General features: G+C 52.2%; 1 protein-coding gene across 1 annotated transcript in view; it reads right to left on the reverse strand.

Moving 5' to 3' along the window:
* ZSWIM5 (zinc finger SWIM-type containing 5) overlaps window positions 1–24518 on the reverse strand; it is a 30160-nt gene extending 5642 nt beyond the window's left edge. The window contains exons 1-9 of the mRNA XM_042030554.1: window positions 24141–24518; window positions 15135–15283; window positions 14336–14486; window positions 8894–9073; window positions 6440–6616; window positions 4019–4165; window positions 2923–3060; window positions 2183–2443; window positions 1650–1785 (exon numbers count right to left, since the gene is read on the reverse strand). Coding sequence (XP_041886488.1) covers window positions 1650–1785; window positions 2183–2443; window positions 2923–3060; window positions 4019–4165; window positions 6440–6616; window positions 8894–9073; window positions 14336–14486; window positions 15135–15283; window positions 24141–24444 — 1643 coding nt within the window. The 5' untranslated portion in view covers window positions 24445–24518. The remainder of the gene's footprint in view (window positions 1–1649; window positions 1786–2182; window positions 2444–2922; window positions 3061–4018; window positions 4166–6439; window positions 6617–8893; window positions 9074–14335; window positions 14487–15134; window positions 15284–24140) is intronic.
* Window positions 24519–24749: the final 231 nt, after the last annotated feature.

Here is a 24749-nt window from a genome sequence, read left to right on the forward strand (position 1 = left end):
AGCCCAAGCTTCACCCCGTCTCCCTGAGGTGCTGCCAAGGCGAGGCAGGGGCTGCCTGCAGGCAGCTGCCTGCAGCAATGCCTTTGAACACATCCTGCTGCTGTGCATGTGTGGGGCTCCCAAGGCTGCGTGCTCAACACATGGGCACGGGGATCAATCTCAGACTGACTTGAAAGGGGGAGAAAGATCCGTGGAGTGATTCATAAACTTGCAAGGAAAAGCACAGACCTCAGAGAAAACAAAAAGGAAGAAAAAAATAAAATCCCTCCTCCCCTCCTGCTCCTTTCATGTCAAAGCACCCAGCAGAACTCCTGACTGTATCATCTGGTTCTTCTTAAAACGCTTGGCTATGATCAGAAGCAGCAGCACATTTCCCCAGGGCCAATGCAGCCAGGTTAGGTTGCCTGATTTTGTGGGCATATCTAAAAGCCTGGAAAACCTGGGGGAGAAGCAAGCCTAAAGAAAGGGAGCAGGAGTCTCAACATCACCAGCCTGAACTCCTGAGTTGGTGCTGTTGTTGCTAACTTGATGGCTAATTATGCAGGAGGGAAACTGCCCTGGACATGAAGAGCATCCAAGTGTCTCTGCTCTCCCTGCTTGCAGGCTTGAGGTAACCACAAGGCAGCAGAAGCCCAACCTTTCCAGCCCTGGACATAGATACCCCAACACAGGGAATCCTAGCTGGGAGCAGGGGATGGCTACTAACAGATGGCATCCCTAGGGCCCTTGGTCTTGTTTGATGGCCAGAGGTCTCAGGTCTGGCAGAACACGGTGTCTCCACAGACCACAGGAGCCCTTGGCTTCTTACTAGGGCTGAGCAGCTCTTCCCAGGATAGGGGGATTTCAAACTTTCCCCCAGTGTTGGGGAGAGATGACCCATGTCACTGCAGAAATGCTGCAAAAAAGGTGATGCTCTGGGCCAGGACTTTTAACAGTGGTAGAGGGAGAGAGCACTGGGATGCTCTGGAGTTGAACAGTCCTCCAAGCATTGACTTGTTGGGGAAACTCCAGCCTTTCCAGAACCCATCCCTGTCAAAACAGTGCAGTACATGAGCTGATGTCTGAAGTGCGTCATGCACAGGGGAGGGAGATGGGACAGCTCTCAGCATCAGCTGTGTTCCCAGTCCCAGAGACAGAGATGCATTTTAATGGAGAGCAGAGTGCAACTGTGTTCTCCACCTGGCTCTGCGACACCCTGGAGCCTGGGGCAAACCATCCGCCCATCTGTGCCAGGGTAACAGCCCGTCTTGCAGGCAGGGAGGGCTGCAGGGTGCCCGAGGCCTGGCAGACAGAAGGCAGATGACAGCTCTGTGTGTGCCTGGGACCCGCAGGCAGAGGATGCCTGTCACAGGGACAGGCAAGTGGTGGTCCAGCCTGGAGCGAGGGGGCCAGCAGACATTATTGGACCCATGCAAATCCATACGGATGGAGCTGATAAACTAGGAATCATCCAAATGGAAAGCAGGAACCTCTTTGCACTGCTGCTGTGCCCAGTGGCCCTACACACTGCACAAGATCCCATGGATGGCAAGCTCCAAGCCTGTCTCCACTCTCATCCCTGCTCTAAAGTTGCAAAGCATCCCAGATTCCCACCAAGCATAGGAAAGAGACAAAAAGGGGGGCAGAGACAGAATTAAACATGCACCAACCTCATGGCCCGCAAAGCCAGCTTGTATGCCAGGTCAGCATCATGGGGCAGCAGGGCAGAGAACAGGTATTTGGCAAAGGTGTGCATGGGGACGCTCTCCCGGTGGATGACTTCTCCCAAGCCGCTGAAGGGACCACCTAGGTAGAAGCAGAGCCCATCAGCCATAATTAGCACAGCAGGATCTGTGGCTGGGGTTTGCACCACCCCAAAGCTCTGAGGATCTGCTGTTCAGCTCCCTGGCATGTTACTCAAGTTGGACCCAGGGCTGCTCTTTCCTTTTCTAAAAGAAAATAAGAAACTGAGCCCATGTGCTTAGCACCCTTCTCCATATTGCCTCTGAGTTGGTCTTTTTCTAGGGATGCCAGTAAAGGCTTGCTTTGCCAGGCGATGGGGCAGAGTAGCCATGCTAGAGTCTCTGCACCACATCCAGAGAGGAAGAAGCACGATGGGCATAAATTTTGAAAAGGGCACCTCAGGGATGTTACCAACACTTGGCTAAGACACAAAAGTCAGCTAGATGAACCAGGTCCCCACCTTCCAGCAGCAAGATGCACTGCTTCCGCAGGGTCTGCACCAGCACCGGGTCCAGCTCCAGGTCCTGCAGCCGGGCAATGATCTGCTCCTCATTGCGGCACACCTTGTCCTGGGCATAGAGACCTTCAGGCATCACCCTCTGCTGACCCATCCCCATCAGGGCTACCTCTAAGGCCAGGGACAGGTAGGACTCGCCACTGTCTTGGCTGCCGGTCACAACGGGCACATGTTGATACACTGGGGGTTTGGAGTCCCCAGCATCTGAAAGGAGGGAGAGGAGATACAGTGGGGTTAGAAGAGTCTTCCCAGATAGCAGAATCATTGCAGAGAAAAACCTCTCACTTCAGAAGACCTACACTTCTCTTCCTGCCTGCTTTCAGTTACCCAGAAACAATGGATGAAAGTTCTCTGAGGGAGATACGGGCTTCACCCTCCCTTCCTGCTCTCACTAGGAGATGCAGGAGACCCAAGACATGTGCAACAGAGTGCACAGCTGACACCAGAGCCTTCCCCTGGACCAGCATGCCTCATCCCTGCTCTGCTCTGGCTGCGAACCCCGGGGGCTGGGAAAACTCTATTTCTTTCTACTCACTGCCTTCCTTGCCTGCACTGCAGCTCTGCCCTGGCTGCTCCTGCCAGGGCAGAGAGGGGGGACTCAGAGCCCAGGTGTCCAGAGCCCCAGATCTGCACCCACCTCAGCCACAGCCATCAGGAAGAGATCCAGGAGGAGCACTTGGTACCTGAAATTTCAAGGCAATTTTCCTCTTCTAATCTACAAGCTTCAGTCAGGGTGAGAAAGAGGCAGCCGATGGGGTTCAGAGGGTGGCCTACCCAGCCCTCCAGGTTGGTGATGGTTGTTGCTCCTCGCTGCAGCAGCTCTGGATAAAATAGAACAGGACAATGGTAAAAGTAAGGAATTTAAAGACAAGTTCCGCACCCAGAGAGGCTTCTGAGACCAGAGGACTTTTCTTATCCCACAACTTGGGTCACAGGGACCTCCAGGGCCAACTCTGGCATGGTAGTTCACAAGGGCAAGGAGTAGCAAGGAGCAGCCACCCTGCACAGATAACTGAGGGAGCAGGCACACACACAAAAAAAGGTGTCCCTAAGGCCACATAAGATGCAGCAACTCATTCTCTGTTCCAAGAGGACATGAGGGTCAGCAGAGTCCCTCTATAGGTCCGTAATGCCAGACCTGCAGCTCATGGACTGATTTGCAGTGGTAACCTGAATGTTTTGGAAACACAAGCAGAAATCTCTCCTGAGATGACAAAGACTTCCAGTGATTCTTAAAAACTCCATCTTTTGGTGATCTCAAGCTGGCTGAGCTGGCAAGGACCAGAAGTCGCTGACCTTCAGCAGTGCTGCAGTAACTGACCCCGGCTCCCTGCCAATTGCAACTGCAAAAGGAGGAACACTGGGCTTGTCTCCTGGAACATCTACTCAGGAAATGCAAGGCGGAAGTAGCACACACAGCCAGTTACTGCTGCTCTGCAGTCAGGCAGCTCCTCTTTAATGCAGGCAGCACTTGCCTGGGCAACCCTTACAGGCAACCAGACACAGTGACAGTGGGAACAAGAACATCCCTACTCCAGCAGCCTGAAGACAGCATGTGGGCAGCTCTGTCCTTAGCATGGGGGTGTCAACCCAGCTTGGCTCAAGCAACTCAGTTTGTCTTCCTAGGACATGAGCAATCCTCTACAGGGCTGCCCACCCTCCACTTCTGCCACTCTGAATGGGGCAGCACAATTCTTGGAGGTGGAAAAGACTTTTCCAACCAACCAAGACACCCCAGCCAGACATCCCAAGACACTTCTCACGTAGCTCTACTCATACCTTTCTTCTGATGCTTATATATTTCCAGCTGCCTTTGCTGCTGCAGTCGCAGGGTGTTGATTATGGCAACAGTTAGTCGGAGAGCTTCTCTAGGATAACCGTGGGAGCGCAGCGCATCCACCCGGGCACAGGCTGTCGGGACGTGTTCTGCAAGGCAAGGAACAGGGGCACGGCTGAGCCAGAGGAGCACAGGCATTTACAGGATGGTACTCACGGGGCCTCTTCTACTCATCTTCCCCACACCCCAGCTAAACTCTTGAATTCATCCATTTCTCCCTGCTCCTGGAAAGGATGCCTACCAGGAATACTAACGGGACTCCTGCCACATTCAACCCACATCAGCCACGTCAATACCTAAATCCCCACCTCCGCAAAGATTCTCTAATGGAAGCCGTTCCAACACACCATTGCTGCAATACGACAGCTCCAGCACAGGCTGTTACAACCTTGACATTCATTTCTCCTAAAATCTGCATGGCTTATCCCAACTTCTCTCACTGCTCTGCCCCCAAACACTTCTTGCTGTCCTGTTCCACATCTCTCTCTGCTCTCATGGCACAGGTGATGATACACAGGGTGAGGCTGGGCATCCAGCACTGTGCTGGAGGCACTGGAAGACTTGGGGTGATGCTTTGAACTGATTCCTTAACACCTCCATGGAGCGAGCTCTGCAGACATCCTGTCTCTTCTGCAGTTCTCCTACCTGGTGTTTTATTATTAGGAACAGTTGCACGAAACCCCCTCCCAAGACTCACAGTTGCTTAGGAATTCATCTGCTCCTCCTGCTTATTGCTCACCTGAAATCACAAGCAACTGTGGAGAGGATTATGACTGAGTGAGAAATTAGCAGGAGCAGATGACATGACATGCTGCATAACAAGCAGCAAAAATCCCATTTTCTTTCAAAATGTCCTACCAAGGGGAGAAAAAAACCCAGGCAAACACAGAAGATCTGAAGGTATGGTAGAGGGATAATTTCTACTCCTGGAAGAACTCAGAAAGCTCTGAAAATGCAGACAACCACCTCCACAAATGGGGTATCCACATCCCAAAGGTCACCCACAAGGAATACATGAGGAAGAGATTTCAGAACAAACACATCTGTAAAAGAGCTTCTTGTTGCTCCCTCTTTTCATTTGCTAAATGGATGAAATATTCATCTTCTCGCTGAATTCATCACTGGAAGTTGCTGACAAATCACACTCCTCTCCCAGCACTGAGTCCCTGAAGAGGTGCCAAGAAAGCAAAAGCGCAAAATCCAAAAATCATGGCAAATACATCAGAAAAATAACATGCACCAACCAGGTGGGGAAAAGGGCCCACCAGAATCCAGATTAGGCTCAGGACGGGGGAGCTGTGGCCACCATGTCCATTCTAGATGGAGTCCATGGATGTGCTAACCCAGCACTGCTGTCTGTGGCTGTGTGGGAAGGAGATTTGCTGCCTGCAGCTGCCCAGAACTCTTCCCAGAGCAGAAATATCCTCTCCTGCTTCAGCTAAGGTGTCCCAGCAGCCTTCATATGGGCCCTTCCTATCTCCTGGCATTAACAGCAACTTAGTGCCTGCTACTCCAGAAACTACATCTCTAGACAACTTTAAATATTCTCTTTCCTGGTGGCAGACCCCAGCTTCTGGAGTGGATGACAGTGCAGTGGTGGGCTTTGACCTGTTCTGTGTTCATATATTCAACTCTTTAACTGTAGGGTAATCCCCCTTCCTGAAGGTGAGTGGGGACTTGTGTCTCCCATTCTGGGGTCTGAGGGCTGACAGCCACACCAGGATCCCCCCAAAGCCCTTCATGACACTCGTTCTCATCCCAGACAAGGAACTGTTGAGGGTCTGCAGATCTGCCCAGGGTCATGACTTTGCAGGAGAGAATTTGTGTGGCTTGAGGTACTTGGGCTAAAAGTCTTCAACACGGGAGGGCTCTGGGCTTGCCTGGCCCAGCATGCCTTAAGCTCACACGAGGCTTAACTGTATTGACGGCTAATTGCCTTTCAGGGAAGACTAACAAGAGGGTGAGAGCAGGAAAGAGAAAATCCAGAGGATAAAGCTGTGCTTTGCAGTCAACTTTCAAAAGACTTTAAGTGCCCAGACCCCCAGTACTGGAAACAGTGAGAGCTTGCTCTGGGGACAGCTAAACACTGGCAGGATGAAAAGGGACATGATGAGCTTGGTCCAAGCTGCCCAAGAGAAGCCCAGACTGTAAATATGTGGAGATTGCTCTAAGGACTGTGGCTGGGGTTTGGGTGGGCATCAAATTCTTCTGCTCATCCCACTCCTCAGGCCAAGGGCCAGAGCAGCAATTTCAGTCTAGGATGCAGAAACTTGCAACGACCCAGGGTAGCCTCGGGTGACTCCTCTCCACGAGCAACCCTACTCACACAGGCCATGCGAGGGGCCGCTGGTTTGGATGCTCACCCAGCCACAGTGGCTGTCCCTGGGAGTTGAAGAGGAGGCTCTCGCCCTCCCGCTGGTAGGAGGGGGACATGTAGAAGTCACTGCTGATAATGCGCTGCAGGTGGCTGTCCTGCCAGTGGAGGTCACAGCCCTCGATCGCCCGGGTGAACACCGTTCGTCTAGGCCTGGCCAGCGAGTCTGCAAAGAGAAAAACCATCAGTGCCCTGCTGGGGCAGGGGCAGCCTGTTCCTCCTCCCAGATACGACCTCCCTGGGCAGAGCTCTGCTTTTACAATGAAAGCAAAACCTGGTCTCACCTCAGTCATTTCCGAGATGGACATGAGCTCTGGCTTTGGATCCCTGTACTGCCTACCCCATCCCTGAGGGAGACTAATGTCTCCTCAGACAGCATTGCTAAGTAACTTGCTAGAACAGCTGACTTGGTCAGAGAGGTGAGAAAAGAGGCAGGGACCACCCATCCATTTGCTTTGTGACCGCAATCCACTGTCACACACAAGGCTGATGCCTTGAAACCTGGCACTGCATTCCCTTCCCTGTGACACTGAGCACGCAGGCAGCTGCCCCAGGGTCAGGACTGGGCTCCCTCGGCATTACAGCCCTGCCAGCACCATGAGCTCTCCTCCTCTGCTCCAACACAGTCTCAGCTTCACTGAACTGCAGCTTCTTAGATCAGCAGCACATGAAGCCACAAAGGGAACCACATGAGTGTGTCTGATCTACCTCCGGGTGATGGGGGGAACCATCATCTTCCAGCAACCTTTGTGGGCTGCGTGAGAGGGCTGGAAGGGAGGAGACAGCATCATCTGAAACCCCACTGCTGCCTTGCACAGGATGTCTGCTCTCCTCTTCAGAGCTGCTCTGTAACTTCATGGACATTTCTGAAGCTACCAAATGCTGGATTAGCATTTCACCCCATCCAGATTGATCAAGACAAGTGGTTTGTCATGAGGAAAAAGCCTGTCCAGAGCAACCCCACTATCACTCCAGCCACATTGGATCATGAAGGCCAAACACAGCTGGCAGGCTGCAAAACAGGAAGCCCCAAAGGGGGTGCAACACTCCATGTTAGGTCCTGCAACCCGCAAGAGGGGCCGAGTTAAATGCATTCAAGGGTGGAAAACAAAAGGCACTGTTCAAAGCTGATCCAGGGAGGCTGGGTAAACATGCTCAGGAAACGATGGCAACAAGCAATTAGCCGGAATGCTGCAGGCACCCTGAGGTGGAGAGAAATTAAACAGGTGGTTGTATGTTGAGAACCAAGCCTGCTCACTTTACCAGGAAGGATTTCAAGAATCAGCTGTTCTTCAGTAATAAAAGAGGCTGGCAACAATCCGGAGCAGTATTTGCATATGCACAAACATGAACCCCGGGACACCTCCAGGACCCATGCTGCTTTCAGTCCCCTTCTTGGAGAAGCAGGAGCACAGGGAGAAGGGGACAACCCTGGCATGTGCCTTGGGAACTCCCTGCAAGTCTAAAAAAAGTGACCTGTTCAGCCCCAGCAACCTTCCCCAAATGCCAGAGCAAATCCTTGGGAGAGCTGGGAACACCACGGGGATAGTCCATGGTGCAGGACACAGAGCAGTGCCAGGTTTAAATTAAGCTGCTCCCTGAGGAAGAGCATAGGGAGGCCGGGCATGCAGTCCTGGCCATGGCTGGAGTGGCTGGAAGGACAGTCACGCTCCCAAACTGCTGCTGAGGGACTAATCCCACCCAGAAGAATGAAGTTTCCCCTGTGGTACGGCTGCTGTCCCCCTCTCCTCCATCCACTTTGGCCATGCATAATACACCAAAGAGCAATTCCAGTGCAGCAGACAGAGGCATGTGAAGAGCAATAACTTTCAATTAATGTCTACTTCAGGCAAAAGGAAGGAGAAAGAGTGCTTAAATTTAAAGGGATCAAATGCTTTGTCAGCGGTTGAAAAACTATTTTAGCACTAAGGAACAACCCCATAACTACATTGCTCTGTCTGTGCTCTGCACTTGAACTGCGTTAACATTCCTGGCTAATGACTTCCCTGTCACCTGAATCACAGCCTTTAAGTGAGGCTCAAGGGCTGGGAAAGGGGCTCTGCACCATCTCCAGCTCCTCACTCTCACATTACAGCCAGGACTTCTGAGCTCAGCTCTGCTCTGTTGCAAGCAGTACCGTTTCGCTGTATTACCCCATGCCCAAACCTGGACACACTGTAGGGGTCTAAACTCCCCCAAAGTCAAATTGCTTTAAAATGGTCTCTAATTTGATACTCAAAACACGGGCGACTTTGCCCTGTAGCAAAGAAGTGAACATTTATATAGAAAACAAGAGACTGGGAAGAGAAATATTTTGTATTCCTATGACTCCCAGAAACATCAACAGCAGCTGAAGCAAGTTCTCTTAGCTTTGGGGTGAGTTTTAACCTGGACCCAACCCCTGTGGCTGTCAGCTGGATTTCCACTCCCTGCCCAGACTCACCTTGGCTGTGACCGGAGCTCTGCGTAAGCGCATTAGTGATGTTGGGAAGCTCGTTACCATAATTGCCATCTTCCAGGGGACAGATGTCCATCTCACCCCACTTGCGCAGCTGCCGGAGCCAGCAGGATTTCTCTTCCAGCTTGCAGTGCGGGTTTAACACCACACACACCCACAGCGCCCCTAAACAAAGCCAAGAAATCACGGAGGTGCCACCGCCATACACACAGGGCAAAGCTCTCCAGCCACCGTGCTCGCCCTGAGAGCCTGCAAGGTTCCATCGAGGTTTGTAAACTCATTTCAGCACAATGCATGGACCCAGGAGGGGGATTTACACGGCTTTTAAATAAGACGGAAATTAACTCTATCCCAGCTGAAACCAGGACAAAGTAAAACTCCTCCGTAATGAAGCTAAATTATAATCTCATGAGATGGGGGACAGTGGGGAGGAGGGAAGGAGAGAGCGGCTGTGTATGAATTTGTGAGTGCTTCTGTCTGCCAGGACAAATCTAGTGTTTGAACTACACATCAAAGCATGCTTAAAAACACCCTGGCAAGCTGCAGTGTCTGTATCTCCAAAGACTAACCTGATTTTGATCCTACCCACGTTCCAAGTGCTTTAAAACCCGCTCTGAATGCTATTTCATCTGCCATTGTTCTTCAGGCCATTTGCATTCAACTACTTAAAAAGGAGATTTGGTGTATTTTCTTTCTTTTTTTTTTTCCTTTTTCAATCCCTAGTAGCCCCCAGCCTTCAGAGGAGGCAGCAGAGGAACCTGGAGCTTGGCTTGATGTCTTGCAGGCAAGAGCCCTCCCAGATGTGAGTCCTTCGGATCTTGCAAGCCAAGTTGCCCACCAGTAGGACACCCACACTGACACTCTCTGGGTCAACCATGGGACCTCACATGATGCTGATGATGCTGTCTGCTGTGTGAGAGGCAAAACCAGGACCAAGGACATCTGTGATCATTAAGATCCAGCTCATCCTTTCATAACACAGGGCTCACACTGCTGCTGCTACCTGAGCCTTGCAGACTATTCCGGGTCACTCACTGCTCTGACAAGGGCTACAGAAACCTAAGTAAGTGCAAACCCACGAATTCTTCTTTAGCTAATTCCATTTCTACCCAAATTTCCCTGCAAGGCTGCCAAGATGCAGCATGTCCCCTCCCTTGTGCCTCCCTGCGGGGTGGGATGGCTGTGGGCTGCCACAGCTGCAATGTGAGGTATCCCCAGGGATCCCTTTGGGCTGAGCAGTCCCTGCTGCTCCTCTCTCTGCCCATGTCAAATCCTGTCACACACGTGGGACAGCTCAGCCTCCTGCAGAAACACCCTCCCTGCCTCTCCTCCATGAGCTCAGCAGAGACCTGGAGCACCTTCCTTCTCCCTGCCCAGCCTGCTGCTCTCCCTCACCTCTCCATCACTCCCAGAGCCGAAGTTCCCATCCCAAAGTGACAGCCAGTGGCAGGACAACATCACCCAACATGCCTCCACTGCGCAACAAGGAGATTCCTCCACAAGCCCAAGCCACCTCCCTCGCTGGCTGTGTTTTGAGCAGCAGTTCCCCAGCTGCACAGCCCTGCCATTGAGCCAAACAGCCCCAAGCGAGGCTGCAGTTCCGACAGGAGCCAGAGCAGCCGGTCCCCTTGCCAGACAACACGAGGCAAAACCAGGCTGAGCAGCAATGTCCTGGCCCTGGCTCCACTCTGGTGTCTCTCCGCTCCTCTGCGTTAACGCTGAGCTTTGGTGGTGCTTTTTGGGGTGCATGTCCCCAGACCAATCCTTTGCCAGCTGGAACTTGTGGACATGTCTGGTTCAAAACATTATTAAGGCATGGTGGCTGTGCATGTCTGGCTCCTTGGAGCCGCCAGGCTTGGCAGGAGAGACGTCACCGCGTCACAGCGCAGATGGTGGCAGCAGCATCGCATCCAGGAATGGGCACAGGAAAAGCAATTGCAGGCATTGATCATCAGCAAATGTCCAAAGCAGCCCTTGCCCAGTTCAGCTCCAGCTCTGCTTCCAGGACATCCCACCAAAACCCCACTTCTTTCTGATGAACTGGGGGGGCGGGGCGTGTTAAGATTTTTGTGCTGCATCATCAGCAATTAATTAATGTGTAAAAGAGGTACCTCCTTAGGGGCCCATCCTTCCCAGGGTAGGTCCATGTCACTCACTCCCAGGCTCCTGCAGGCTCCACAGGGGACACACAGACATGGCATGTTTTTAAAAATCAGATCTCGGCTCCAGAAAATGAGTCTTCCTTAAGGAACGGGATAAAACTTCCCACCTCCTTGGGTGGCCATGAGATAAAACCTGCACTCCACTCTGAGTGTCGGGCATTCCCTTCCCATCAGCACTCCTGCCTGTTGTCGTTGCTCTTCTTCACCCACTTTGGGGCTGCTTGTGTGAAAAGCAGCCTCAGGCAGTTTCAACTCAGCGCGTCTGAGGGTGCACAGAACTTGGCTGATAGGCAGTAACAAGGCTTGGTGCTCCAGCTTCACCGCCCCCAGGAATGGGATGCACCCACTGGATTTTTGGCTCCCATAGCTCCGCTAATACGCGTTCCTCGGAAGCCTCATGACTTTGCTGCCTATTTTTGGGAGCCCTCCGAGGCATCCTTTGCATGCCAAAACATTATGCCCCTGGGCTCTCCTGCAGAAGGAACTATGTGCTGAGGAGATGGGAAGCAGGAGGGAAGTGAGATTTGCATCTCTCTCGGTCATGATAATTATCTGGGAGATATAATAGAGTAGTTTTCTGAGCCCTGTGGTCAAGTGACATCAGCTGACAGCACAAGTGACTCCTGTCCTGAGCCGAAATGCCACGCCAAGTCAGACTCCATGTCTCTTCACATGCTGCAGAAACCTTCATCTGAACTTTCTGATAGCAGGAGGTTAAGTGGGGAACAAAGCGGCAGATCACGATTAAGCTAAGCCTCTAAACAAAAATGCTTTTCAATGACGGGGCTGGGTGCAGGGACAGGGGGGTCAGAGCCTTCCCAGACCAGTGGTCCTGGCTGCCGGCCCCAGAGAAGACAGGCACTCCGATCCCACGCCCAAGTTTCCAAACCATCAAAGAAATTCTCCCGTTTCCCACAGGGTCGCTCCCCAGCTTAATCTGCTGAAATTCCCCACTGTAAACAAGTGGCCGAGATAAATAAACCCGTCTCCAGGCAGATTAAGGTCAGGCTGCACTTCAGCTGGTTTTTCATCTATTTTTTGTAATTAGGCTTTAATCGTAAGTACTAATGCGCCAGGGCAAATACTCCCACGCCGCTGAGCTCTCCATCCAGCAGGTCCTTCCTCTGGCTCCCCAGCAGACGGGGCAATAGAGGTTCAGTTGGCAGCACATGCACAAGCGAATGATCCCGTTTTTATTTTAATTTTGGGGGTTTTTTTATAACTCTGAAATCCTGCAAAATCCTTTACATTTTCCCCAGCATAAATCCACAATCTTCTTTAAGGCTGATCTTCTTCCAATCCCACGCAAGTCTGTGATGCAGTCTTTGCTAAAATCGATGATTAATTATTAAACACGTGCCCAAAATAATTTCCAAAAGGCCCATTTTTTGCTTCTAAGTGGTGGAGGATTGTGGTCTGTGCCAGGGCTTCCCATGGCAGCTGGCAACAGGCCCCTCATCTCTCCCTTCAGCAGCAATGGTAATGCTGGCAGCTTTGGCAGTGGTTAAACGTGGTGCTTCCACTGCCCCACGTGCCCTGGCTACTGTTACCCACCCACAGGTAGTTTGGGACACCACTCTGCATTCCTGATGTCTGTTACTGGCGAACACCCCCAACTCAGAGCAGCTCTGGTCTCTCTGTGCCTCCACAACTCCTTCAGAGAGATGCTCTGCTCCTACAGTAAACACTGCCCAAGGCACACACTGCCCAACATAGAAGGCTTCTGTAAAATGGAGAATAATCCCTGCTTTGAGTGTAGTCCATGCCCATCTTGTCCTGGAGCTGCTTCTTGGAACATCATCGTGTCCTCTACAGGAGCTTCTCTTCAGCATGGAGATGCTCAGACCCTCATGTGTGACATGCCTACGCCAGGTGAGCTGCTCTGACGTGTGTTGGCTGGCACTACGCTTCCCCTGCTGTCGTGTTGATCCAGCACTGGTAGGGCCCTGACATTCCCCAGCCACTTTGCCATCTGCCAACGGGGACATGCTGCCACCTCCTCCCACTCTGCTGACCAAAACTGTGTGCACCAACCTGGTCCTTGTACAGTTAAGCCAGGACTGAAACCCAACCACTCTCCCCTCGCCTGTGCAGGAAGGGAGGGAGGGCTCTCGGCTTGGATAGCAGCTTGGAAATCTGGCCAAATTATCTGTAATTCTGAGCAAATTGCTTCCTGCGTCCAGACCTACCCACACACCCATCCATTCATATATCACCAATGTGTTTGCTTTTTTCCATGTGGAAATTCTGGCTTGGTGGACTTGGCCACCTCTCCAGGATCCTTGCATATCCAATTGTCTAGCTGCAGCATCCCAAAATCCTGGAAATATCTTCTTGGCAAGCAAGCATAGATGAGCTCTCCAGAGCTGGTGTGGTTATTTCCATCCAGGAAATTTCATACAGAAGCAAGACATCCCACCCCTGCCCAGATCTTGTCTGCATAGCTTGGCCAGAGTCCCCAGGCTCATTTCTGTTTGCACTTGTTGGGCACTTGGTAGGTGGGTCTGCAGTCTCAGATGCTCCAAATCCCAGATCATCCTAATCCTTCTTCCTGGTCTACCATATCTCTTTGGTGCCAGACCATCAGCCCTTGCCCTTGCATAGTATCTCCTACCAGCAGGCTGCACAGGAGCTCAAACTTACTCATCAAACTATGGCTCAAGTCAAACTATTCACCCAAGATCCCATATGTCCAGGAAGAGCCCAGAACTGCAGGGTTAACTTCACCACACAACCAACCTCCCCAAGCCCACGTCATCTAAATGTTTTATTCTAATGATATTACAGGGTCAGCCAGCTGAGCTGGTGTCTAAGGTGCTTAGCTAGAATTACCCAGAACTGCATTTTCCTTACAGCCAGGCTCTGTGCTGCCCATCCTGCCCCCCTCACCCTGGAAACGTGCACCACAACAGGCAGAATCTGTGAGATGTGATGAGACTTGAGAACCTGCCTTTCCCTCTCTGGATCACAGTTCCTCCAGGAACAGCACTTCCACATCCAGGCTACAGCCAGCCCCTAGGGCTAACCAGCCCTATGTCCTCCCTTGAAAAGGCTTTGGGGCAGCTCACCAAGCACCAGCCTGCTGGAAGTATGGGACCAGCCGCACACAGCACACCCGTCATCCTTGATCCCTGTGCAGGAGAGGGGCCGGTTTAAAGTGTTGAACTGTGTGGTTTGGGCCTGATCCAGGGCCTCTGTAATGATGTCCCCATTGGACCAGCAGCCCAGGTAACTCTGCTCCTCTCTGCAAGGCAGTGACCCTTACCCAGCTCATCCCAGAGCTGCCGGCACTTCTCTGTTATGCCCGTCCCCTGCTGCCTCCAGAGGGAGAGCCGAGGATCAGCCATGAACTGCTCTGTTATCAACGTCAGCATCCTGGCCCCGTTGGAGTCCCTCATGCGCAGCATCTCCCGGACCTGGGAAGGACAAAGAGAAAGTCTTCAGTGAGACAAACCATGGCTCCTCAGAGGTGTTTAAGACATTTTCATGTGGCTGGCAACCCACAGCTCCTTTAGCCTGAGGGTCCAAACTGTAAATACATACATATATGACACATATGTGTGTGTATGTATAATGTGTAGCCATAAATTATAACCCTCATGCAATGGCTGTGATGAGGTTAGTTGGAGCTCAGTTGAGTAGCAGATACAGCCAGGCTGTGAAGGGGACCGAGATTAAGAACATGTAAACAAGGCCCTTCTGCAAAGAAAGAGAAAAGCCCATAGGTTGGTGGGACTTGTGGGTTATGATCCCACCTTCCCATGGTCTTAGTAAGCTCTGCAGGATTGGCTTTTTCCCCACTGTGCTGAAGGGGAGATGGGGGAATGCCCTTCCTTGCACAGGGATCAATGGCACTCATGGGAGGAAGGAACCTGCCAGGGCAGCAGGTGAGACAATCCAGGCCTGACCCAGAGCCTGGATTACAACCGCCTGCTCCCGCGACAGGGCGAGAAGGCACTGGAGCAGAGATTCCCAGCTGTGATGGGCACTCTGCCAGGGCAGCCAGCGACTGCCAGCTATGTGACACGCCGAGCAGAGATGGGAGAGAGCAGCCGGCTCCTCACCTTGGCAAACATGGAGTTGAGCTGCTTCCCCGAGCCGTAGTACCCTCCCTGAGATAGGAACAGCTTCACCTGCTCTCGGACTTGCTCCTCGTCCAAGTGCCAGCAGTTCTCGTCGTCGATGCTGGCCCCAGCAGTGGGGTCAGGAGCGCCTGAGAGGATGGGAGGGGAGGAGAAGAGAGACAACCATGTTCATGGCAGCAGGGTCAGCAGCCCCACTAGCAAGGAGTGGACCTACCTCAATTTTATAGGGACCCACCTTTATCATCTCAGTGACAGAAAACCAGCTTGATTCCTTGTGACCGATAGATAAAGCTTTGTAAAGGGAAGGCCTGGTAAAATCATGGCTCTGGCCTGTTACTTAGCCTGAGTAGAAATGGACTGTGGGAGAATGACTCAGCTAGAATAGAGGAAGTGAGGCATGCTGCATGAACCCCTCATGCCTGCACCGTGGTGTACGGTGGTTGGTTAAATTTGGTTTGTTGTGCCTTAAAACTATGTAAACTAACAACCAACTAACGGCATAAAAAGGCCGGGTTTTTTGTAAATAAAGTTCCTCCTTTGCACCTGCCTGGGGACTCCTCGCTGCTCCATAGCGTTACAATTCCTAGGCAGTGAGCCCCAGCTGGCAGCACTGTGCTGTCCTGTAACAGCGGTGGCAGCAGCCATAAGGAGGCACCCTGACCACAGGGCTAATGCTTGTACGGCCCCTCACCCTCTCCACCCCATGTGAAGTGAGGCTGAGGAAGACCAGGGACCTGCCTTCCTCCAAAGCCCCAGGAGTGTGGGCAGCACAGCTGCAGAGCCCGGAGCGCTCCATGGCTCCAGGGATTGCCCAGGGTGCTCCTGCTCCACATCACCGGTTTGTTAAAACATCAGTAAAGCTCCAATTCCTGCAAGCCCTTCCCCATGTTTGGAACAGCGTAACAAAGGTGACTACAGCATATGGGCTCCAGAGCCCTGGGTTAAACACCTGATCCTGCCCCTCGTTTGCTTTAGGACAGGAGACAAGTCCCTGGGCACCAATATACCTGCCTGGGAGAGACCCTCCACAGGAAAGAAAAAAGGATCAATAATCCTTCAAAGAGCAAACTGTGACCAGAGCAGGGCTTTTGGCAGGCACACATATGCATTCACAGGCTGCATTTCATCTTCCAGAGAACAAAAGAAAACCCGCAATTGATTTAAACAAGTTGGACCAAATTTCCCTTGCCTTGCCCCTTTCGATTCCCATTTTCCCCCCCAAGCACTACCCTACCTCCCCCAGTCATGGGTTCCAGGGCTCACAGGACAGGCAGCAGCACAACTCCAGCGAGCAGCCAAGAGCACAAAATGGAACCGAAACTTGGATTTTCAGCTGTCTGCTTTTGGGTCCTGCTCTACAAAAGCTCCTGAGGGAAAACCAGTGCCAAGGAGGGACTGCTGCAGCTGGAGGATGCTCCACTCCACTTTCGTCTGCTTCTCTCATCTCATCTCCCTCTCAAGAGGGGAAGAGGGTCAGCACAGGAAGAGCAAGGCGCTGCATGAGGAGCCATGGGATGGTGTAGCTGACACATTCCCAATTAAATCTTCATGATGTCTTTTCCACAACTGGGATCTGGTTGGGGAGCAGACATCACTTTCCTCCAGAGGCAGCCTGGGACGCTGTGCACACCCCAGCCTTGTGTGTTGCTGAACCAGGAGCTCAAATACAATTCATGAAAATCGTGCTCCAGGATGCCTGTTCAGCAGGGCAAGTGTCTGTTCCTGGCTTGTAAGCAAGACAACATCAACCTCAGGGGTTCTGCTCCTCCAGCAAAGGCTGAGAACACTCCTGACCTGGTAAGACACAGTTATTTGTATTTAATGTCCTTTACAAAATTACTTTTATTTCTCCTAACACTCACTGCCTGAGAGAAGTTCCAGCAAGCTCTAGGCATGCTGAAGGGACAGGATGCTCCTGCTCCCTCTGCAGAATAATTTATAGTCGACACAATCACATAATTGGGACGAGAGCTGAAGCAGCAGAAAGGAAATCACAGCTCCTGGAGGAGCATGAGGACTTTTGTCACACATGCCCTGATCCTGATCCCACTCCCACTCCTCTGCCATAGGCCTGGAGACGCAGTTAAACCCTGAGCCCTCAGCGAGGGGCGAATCCTGCTCAGAGGGTACCATCAGAGTCAGCTCAGAGTCCTGCCATAAGGCACGAGGGACAATCACAGCCAGGGACAGTCCATGCTGGCCCTCTGAGCTTTTCTGTGCCTTCTCCTTCCCTCCCCCAGCCTCATCCTTATCTCGAAGATAAAGAGCAGACAAGCCAGCGATTATCCCCTATCAGGAACCGATGACTAATCTGTCTACCATGAGCGCTTATCCGGCCCCATCACTAGGTATCCCAGACGCTTGCACTCTTAATATCCTCCTCCCCACCATCCTGCCCGCCACTCCCAGCTGCAGCTATCCAGAGCAGCCTCGACTGCCTCTATAGGGTCACCTGTCTGCATCTACAGGGACCAGGAGGGCATGGACGCCTGGGGTGACTCAACCCACCAAAGCTCAGCTCATCCCTGATCCCTCACCGTGGCCGCTGTGACAGATTAAGGAGAAGGAGGTCGCAAGGTGCAAAAAGTAGGTGCGTTTCTTTGGGGTTCCCGGGGCTACCCCTCAGTGCCTGCTGCTCACACATAGCGTTAGCGACGGAAAGCCTGAGCAGCGAGGAAGGGAGCGTGCAGCTAAATAAAACCTCCTCCTCCCACGCAACACATTGAGCACTTCACACGTTGGGGTTCGGGCCGCAGCCAAATTAGCAACGCGCCTCCCGCGCCTCCAAATAAAGCCCAAATTTGCTTGTAAATGTATTTTGCTCTCCTATAAAAGATTCAGAGAGGGCTGTAATAGCAAATTCCCACACGTGCAGCACAACCCGGCAGATAACGGGCTGCCCAATTACGCTGGGGAGCTGGATAAACATTTAAGAGCAAACAACGGGATTTGTGCTGGGTTTAAATATTAATGGCAGGATTTGTCCACTTCCCCTTGCCAACGTTCACACTGTGGGGGCTTCGGCAGCGGCATGCCGTGACGCAGCTGATGAGTGATTCCATGTCTCAGCTCCAAAGGAGCTGGGAACGGCATGTAAAACAGCCCAGCGCCTGCATAACACATTTCTCATATAGCAGCATTCGTGCTCCAAAGAGCCCTGTTTCAGATGTGCTGGATCTTGGTCCTGCCGGATTCAGATCTAAGGAAACACCATTGCACATCTTGAGTGGAAAGAGTATTTCACCAGCCCATTTACACTGGCTGTAGAAACTGAGATAAAAATGCAATCCATCACACCCAGAGCTGGGCTCCCGCCTCATTGGGAGCTCAGGGGTTTAACTGTTTGACAGCCAAGTAGACTTGGCAAATACAAAGACCGAGAAATAAGGACTGGAAAAATCTACAAATTAAAAAGCAGAGTGAAGTCAGGCATGGAAAACTCAACTCCTTGCTCAGAATTTAGCTGCCCAACATGAAGAAAACAAAAAGGGCTCCTGGACTGGAAAGCTGCAGGTTTCCAGGGCTGAGGAGGCAGTAGGACCTTATAGGTCACAACAAGGCATTGGCACATCCCAAACCCAAGCTCCAGAACCCAAGAAGGGGAGATACATCAGCTAAGTAGTGTGGAAAGCACTCCCACAGCATCTGACCTGAAGCAGGATTGGTGATACAAAGAAAAAGGGATGATTATTATTTTTAACCAGTACCCAGAGCTGATAAACTGATGCTAAAAGCCACCCAGGGATAAAGGTGGCTGCTCCAGCATCTCCACCATGGTTGTTTTACCCGACTGTGCCCAGCACCCTTCGGTGGTTCAGGGCCTGACCGTGTCAGCCCCAGGGTCAGTGATGCCTGGAGCAGGGCTGGCCATCGTGGTGGCCATTCACAAGGGCCATCTCATGACTGCACATGGTGGTGTTGCTGAATGCCTCCAGGCTCCTCTCAGGCGTCCAGAGAGAAAACAGATGTGAAGGATCAGCTCAGGGCGGGGGGTGGGGAGGACATGGACAAATAAGCAAATGGCAGAAAACCTCGAAGAGAAAATAACCAGGCACCAGAAAGGAAATGAACTCTAATAAGGGATTAAAAATAGCAGCAAAGCAAGGAATCCAGCTCTGCCAAGACTCCCGGTTTGTTTTCAAGTGGAGGCAAGTCAGAAGGAGCTGCCAGGGCAGCCTGAAGATTCACATACACCTGACAGCAACAGGGCAAGTGAATCCAGACTGGCTCCCAGCATGGTGGACAGGAGCAATGTGGTCCAGCTGGTACCAGTATCTGGGGCAGCTCACTTTGGAAGATGCTTGTCAAGCACCACTCATGTGCTCTGGAGTAATTTGGCAACCTCAGTCTCGCTGCAAAACAAGGGAAGAGCTGCCTTTCTCTCCAGCACTCAGGTGTGGTTTTTTCCCTTAAATCCCCATCAGCTCAGCAAACAGGAACACGAATGCCCTGGAGATCTGACCTTCTCCTCCTCCCCTGTGGGAAGGCAGAATTTCAAATAGATTTACTGGTGCTGCCCTCCAGACACTGTCTCGGGATGACCTGAAAGTCAAAGAGCACCCAAAGACTCCTCAAACATCAGCCTTGGCTCTGTGCAACAGGACAGGCAGGGACCTCCTGCACACTGACCTGGCAGCTGACTTCCTGTGCAGAAGGAGCAAGATGGGACAGTGGGTGAAGGACAGTATTAGCCCAGGAGTTGAATGAAAGCTCAAGGTGGTCAAGAATGCATGTGGGACAAAAGGGGATGGATAAGGCAGCAGGCTTCTTATGGCTTTGCATAAGCAGATCCACTTTTCCCATGCCAAAGCCTGAGGAACATTGCCTCTACAAGTTTTCCAAAAGTCCTCTCCTCCAAGGAAGGTCCTGAGACCCTGCAGGACTACAGAGGCCCCTTGGTGATTCACGTGGCTCGTCCTCAGAGGGTGCTGCCCCTGCACCGTGCAACCGCAGAGGTTTTGTGGCTTTTCCCACTTCTGGTTGAGAAGAGCACCCCAAGCCCTTTGATCGCACCAGCTGAGCACCACACAGTGTCATCCACTGGCATTTCCCTGGGCCAGACAGAGCACCCCAGCCACAACTCCTGGACTGAGGGCAGCAGCACCCTCTGCCATGTCCACGTGCTGCTCAAGGTGGGTGAGTCACAGAGCTGAAAACACACGGTCTGCCAAAATCTCCTGCCCCTTACGCATGGAAGGGGGAGAATTCATCCATGATGCATGAAGGATACCTCTAAGCCCCAAATCTTCTGGGCCCACAGGCACTGTCCCATCTTTCAGCTTCTAATTACAGATTTTAATGACCACTTTGTCTGGTCCTGCTGTGGTTTCCATCAGCCTCCTCTCCTTGGCCACAGACTGCTTTTGCCTTCAGGAAGAATCCAGTGTTTGCTTCCAAAGCCTATATATCCCAACCAAGCTCAAAGAATGTATCTGAGACACAGCTTTCCTTCTGTACACCCCACACTGACCCAGTCCTCCTCTTAAAAGAAATTCAAATCATTCCCTACAATCATGAACCAAAATACCAGGAGATGAATGCCACCTCCCAAGTCTGCTGGATGGCTTGGATCGTGTGCACTGGCTGCTGATGGGTGCTGGATCCACGCCACGAGAGCAGGAAACCCAGCACTGCTGTCAGGACTTACTGGTGCTTCTGAGTTCCTCTGCTTTCACACTGCTTGCTTTTGCCCCACATCTCCCTCTCTGCCTATCCATTCCAGCTCCCATTCCCATTCCAGCTTTTTCTCAGCCTTGACCTCTCCAATACCTCCTGGCCCTCTCTGTAGTACCTTACTGCACCAAAACAATCACTCTACACCCACACCTCAGGAAGACATTCTTCCCAGGTTTCATGGATCCCCCCAACATCAGAGCTGCACCAATCCCATCTAACCCCAGCATGTCCCACCATGCCTGGTAGCTCTGAGCTACTTTCTCAGCTTTCATTTTCTGTAGGCCAGGCTGGCACCATGGCAAGCCCTGGGCTGATGCTCTCGGAAGATCGGAGGGAACAAGGTACCAAAGTGGCCACCACCAGATGATCCTTACTCCCTTGGAGTTCTGGCTGTTGGATCCAAGCTCTCCAGCTGCAGCTTCTGGCTGCCCCCAGCATTCTACCCACCAGGAAAGACCAAGCAGCCACAAGTCACTTTTGCTGGTGCAATGACACCCTTGCAGCCTTGCTCTGCACCAGGCAGCACACTGCTGGCTTTGTCCCCTTGGGGAGGAGCACTGAAACCCACCCTGATCTCCTCCCTCCAGCTGCCGCTCCAGACGCCAAGCATGGAGGTGCCAGACACACGGGATGCTCTCGCTGGCACACGCTGCCCTTTGCAGCCGAGCCACAGGAGCAGAAACGTGACCCACTTCAGCAGGCGGAGGTCAAGTGGGGAGCAGAGCGGCAGGCACACCTAGGCTCTGCTTGGACTGAATCCTTTGGGAACACGCGAGCGCCTTGGCTGCGCTCCAAGACTCCATCATTACTGGATAGTTTGCATTTCCTTCTAGGAAGACAGCCGGGAAGATCGGCACGCGGTGCACAGCCTGCGGCTACAGACTCCTGCAAGGAACAAAGCTCCGATGCCCAGAGCCGAGTGTGCCAGACAATGGCCGGTAATTTTCTCTGCCATTCAGGCTCTGCAGGAGGAGAAGGAGCACCCCTGAAAGCCTTATTTTACAAAACCAGACAACGCCCTTGCACAAGGGGCATTCCCCAGCCAGCCTGGTGCGGAATCAGCTCCTTAATCCTACATGCTCACCATATAAACATGGAAAGAGGAACCCTTTGGGTGACCAGAGGCAGGTGAGGAAGACCTGATGTTGATATGAAGCTCAACAGACCTCTCCTCAAAAGAAGAAGGGGCAGGGGAAAAAAAAAGGGATTTCCAGAGGGACCATTCTTGCTCCATGGTGTAATAACCTCAGGTGTCCAATGCACACACTGGGTTACTGTTTGGGTTGCAGAGGCTGGCCTGCCAAAAGCCACCTTGTCCCCAGCCTCGAGGTGAATGAAGGCGTGACCCAAGGGTCTGAACTAAACACGGTCAAGAAATGCACATAAAACTCTATGTAAAGCACAACTTGAAGAATTACAAATCCCAGGATCAGTGATCCACTATGAATGCACGAACCACGGCTGGGAAGGGCAAGATGGGGGACAAATTTGGATCCACTTCAACTGGAGACCCCAGGATTCCTCTCCCACAAACAGACTCCCATAGCTGCAGCCCTTCCTCCCCCTGCAGTCAAGTAGGTCTGCCGTGTAGCTGGTTGCACTGTGGCTGTGCTTCTGGCAGGACCAGGAGGCCGAAACTTGCAACACTGTCCAGGATCAAGAATCAAAGCCCTGGACAGCATCACTATGAACTTGAATGTGAGGGTTTGGAGCCTTTCTTTTCAGAGGATGCAACATTTATGAGTTACAGATCACCTTAAGATCATGTCATCATATGTAGGCTGATCTGCATCCTCCCCCAGGGTGAGACAAGGCTGCTCTCCTGCTTGCAGAGGTATTTACTCACTTGTGACCAGCTAGGTAGCCACAGGGGTGTCAGATAGGTGCCACCCGCTGTGGGGTGACCAACATGTCTCTGTTGGCTCAAAATCACACACTGGAGTGCGTGAACTTGCACAAGTCTGAAGGGAGTGAGAATTTTTGCTTTGTTTTTTTTTATAAACCACTTGTAAAAACAAGAAGCAGATATTGAACTGGAGCCAACATCTGTATCTTTGTAAGACTCTCAATCACAAGCCTTTTGCTGACTCTAGAGCAATAAATATTCAGAGCCTTAAAAGCTTTACTTCAATCTGCTTAGGAGAAAGCAGCCTCAAACAATGGCCAAGAAGGGATCTTGCCCAGCCTCAGCTTCAGTAGATCAGCTCAGAGAGGGAATGGCATTCACCAGATCCTTGCAGCATCACAGCTCCTCATTCTTTTGTAGTGCCAAAAACTGAGGGACCCCCTACAAAAGCCAGTTACTTAGAGCACAACCACCCATGTGGCCCAGCAGAGGAGACAAAGGCCTCTCCCAAGGCAGGAGCAGGAACGAACAGATAGAGAGAAATGAACACATCTAAGATCAGAGCTGCCATCACCCCTATGGTGACAGTGAACCTCTGGCCTTACTTCTCTACATGTGGATTCAGCTAGTTCAGATGGTATTTTAGGCTGCATATGGGGCTTTTCATCTTTGGAGCACTTAACAGGCACGTGTTAATCCCTGCAACGCCCTTCCGTGGCAGATAAGTGTTCATTATCTCTGCTCACCAGCTGGTGGGACTGGCACGGTGGGGAGCAGCTCATTGTTGCAGACCTTGGGCAACCTCAGCTCCTGGGCTCCTTGAAAAGACACAGCAGGAGATCCTCTGGAGCCTGGGCCACATCCTGGGCCAGTAGAGCAGGGCTGGGCCAGGCACTGTCCCCCAGATTTCCAGGGGAGGAAGTCAAAAGCATCTTCCAAGCACAAAGCCCCAGGACGCATCTCCACTGCCTTTGTGCAGTAGGTCAGAACAGTGGCGCTCATTTATTATGGGCAAATTAACGCCCACGGAGATTAAAGCTGTATCTCCCGCTGGCTCAGCCACATCTGACTTAGTGCAGGGCTCAGGCTGACACTGTGTCCCCACATGCTGGAGGAGCCACATCCCCACTGCACTTCCCGCTCCACAGGGACCCAGCACCACATCCTTGGCTTCTCCATTCTACTCTGAGCTGTGCCTTGCGCACCGCCAGCCTGTCAGCTCTGCCTCTTCCTGCCTGTTGAAGCCAGTGTTGGATAGATAAACACATAAAGAGCAGAAGGCAGGATGGGGACACCCCAGCCATGTGGTCCCAACACCCATGCATTAATGTCAGTGTGACACTGCCAGCTCTCTCTGTGCAGCAGTAGACAAAAGCAAAGGAAGGACATCACCATGGGTACTAAAACCACCACCCCAGCCCAAACACAGAGTCAGGGTCACCTAGGGAGGAGGGAGGAATTACCGTGCACTTGGTTGATCTCCGAGTTGGATGACAGGATCTCATCAGCCAACTTTTGGGCAGTGGGCAGCACCTCGGTGTGGTGTGCTGTGATCAAATACTGAACAAACTTCTGGAGCTGGTCCCTGTTCATCTGGAAAAGGGTCTCTGAGATGGGAAGACGGAGTTTGACCTGGTCTGGCTTGCGGATCCTGTACAGTGAAAGCGCCACGACGTGAGCGCAGTAGAAAATGTCCTTGTTCCCACAGCCGCACGTCACTGAGGTGATTTTGCAGCGGTCAAAGCTGATGGCCACCTTGTAGGTCATCTCTGGTTCTGTCGCAGTCGCTGGCTCTGTTACTGTTCCGCTGAGGTGGAACCCTGGAGAGGGAAAGAAGAAGAGAGAAGGGTCAGGTTAGCTTCCCTCTGACCACAACCACCCATGCCAGCTCTGGAAGGAGGGAAGGCCAGTCAAGGCTGCTTGTGCGTCTCTCTCATATACCAAGGAGTGCAGCACCCAGCACAGCCCATGTCCGTGGCTTACACCCAGCAACACCCAGCCCGTGTATACAAACACACTTCTGCACCAACACACACACAGAGCCAGACTCATCGGCGAGTTTATTTAACAGC

Source organism: Corvus kubaryi, unplaced genomic scaffold, assembly GCF_017639235.1.
Source record: "Corvus kubaryi isolate FWS band 111438036 unplaced genomic scaffold, C.kubaryi_AGA036_p1.0 37334, whole genome shotgun sequence".
In the NCBI taxonomy this organism is placed as follows: Eukaryota; Metazoa; Chordata; class Aves; order Passeriformes; family Corvidae; genus Corvus; species Corvus kubaryi.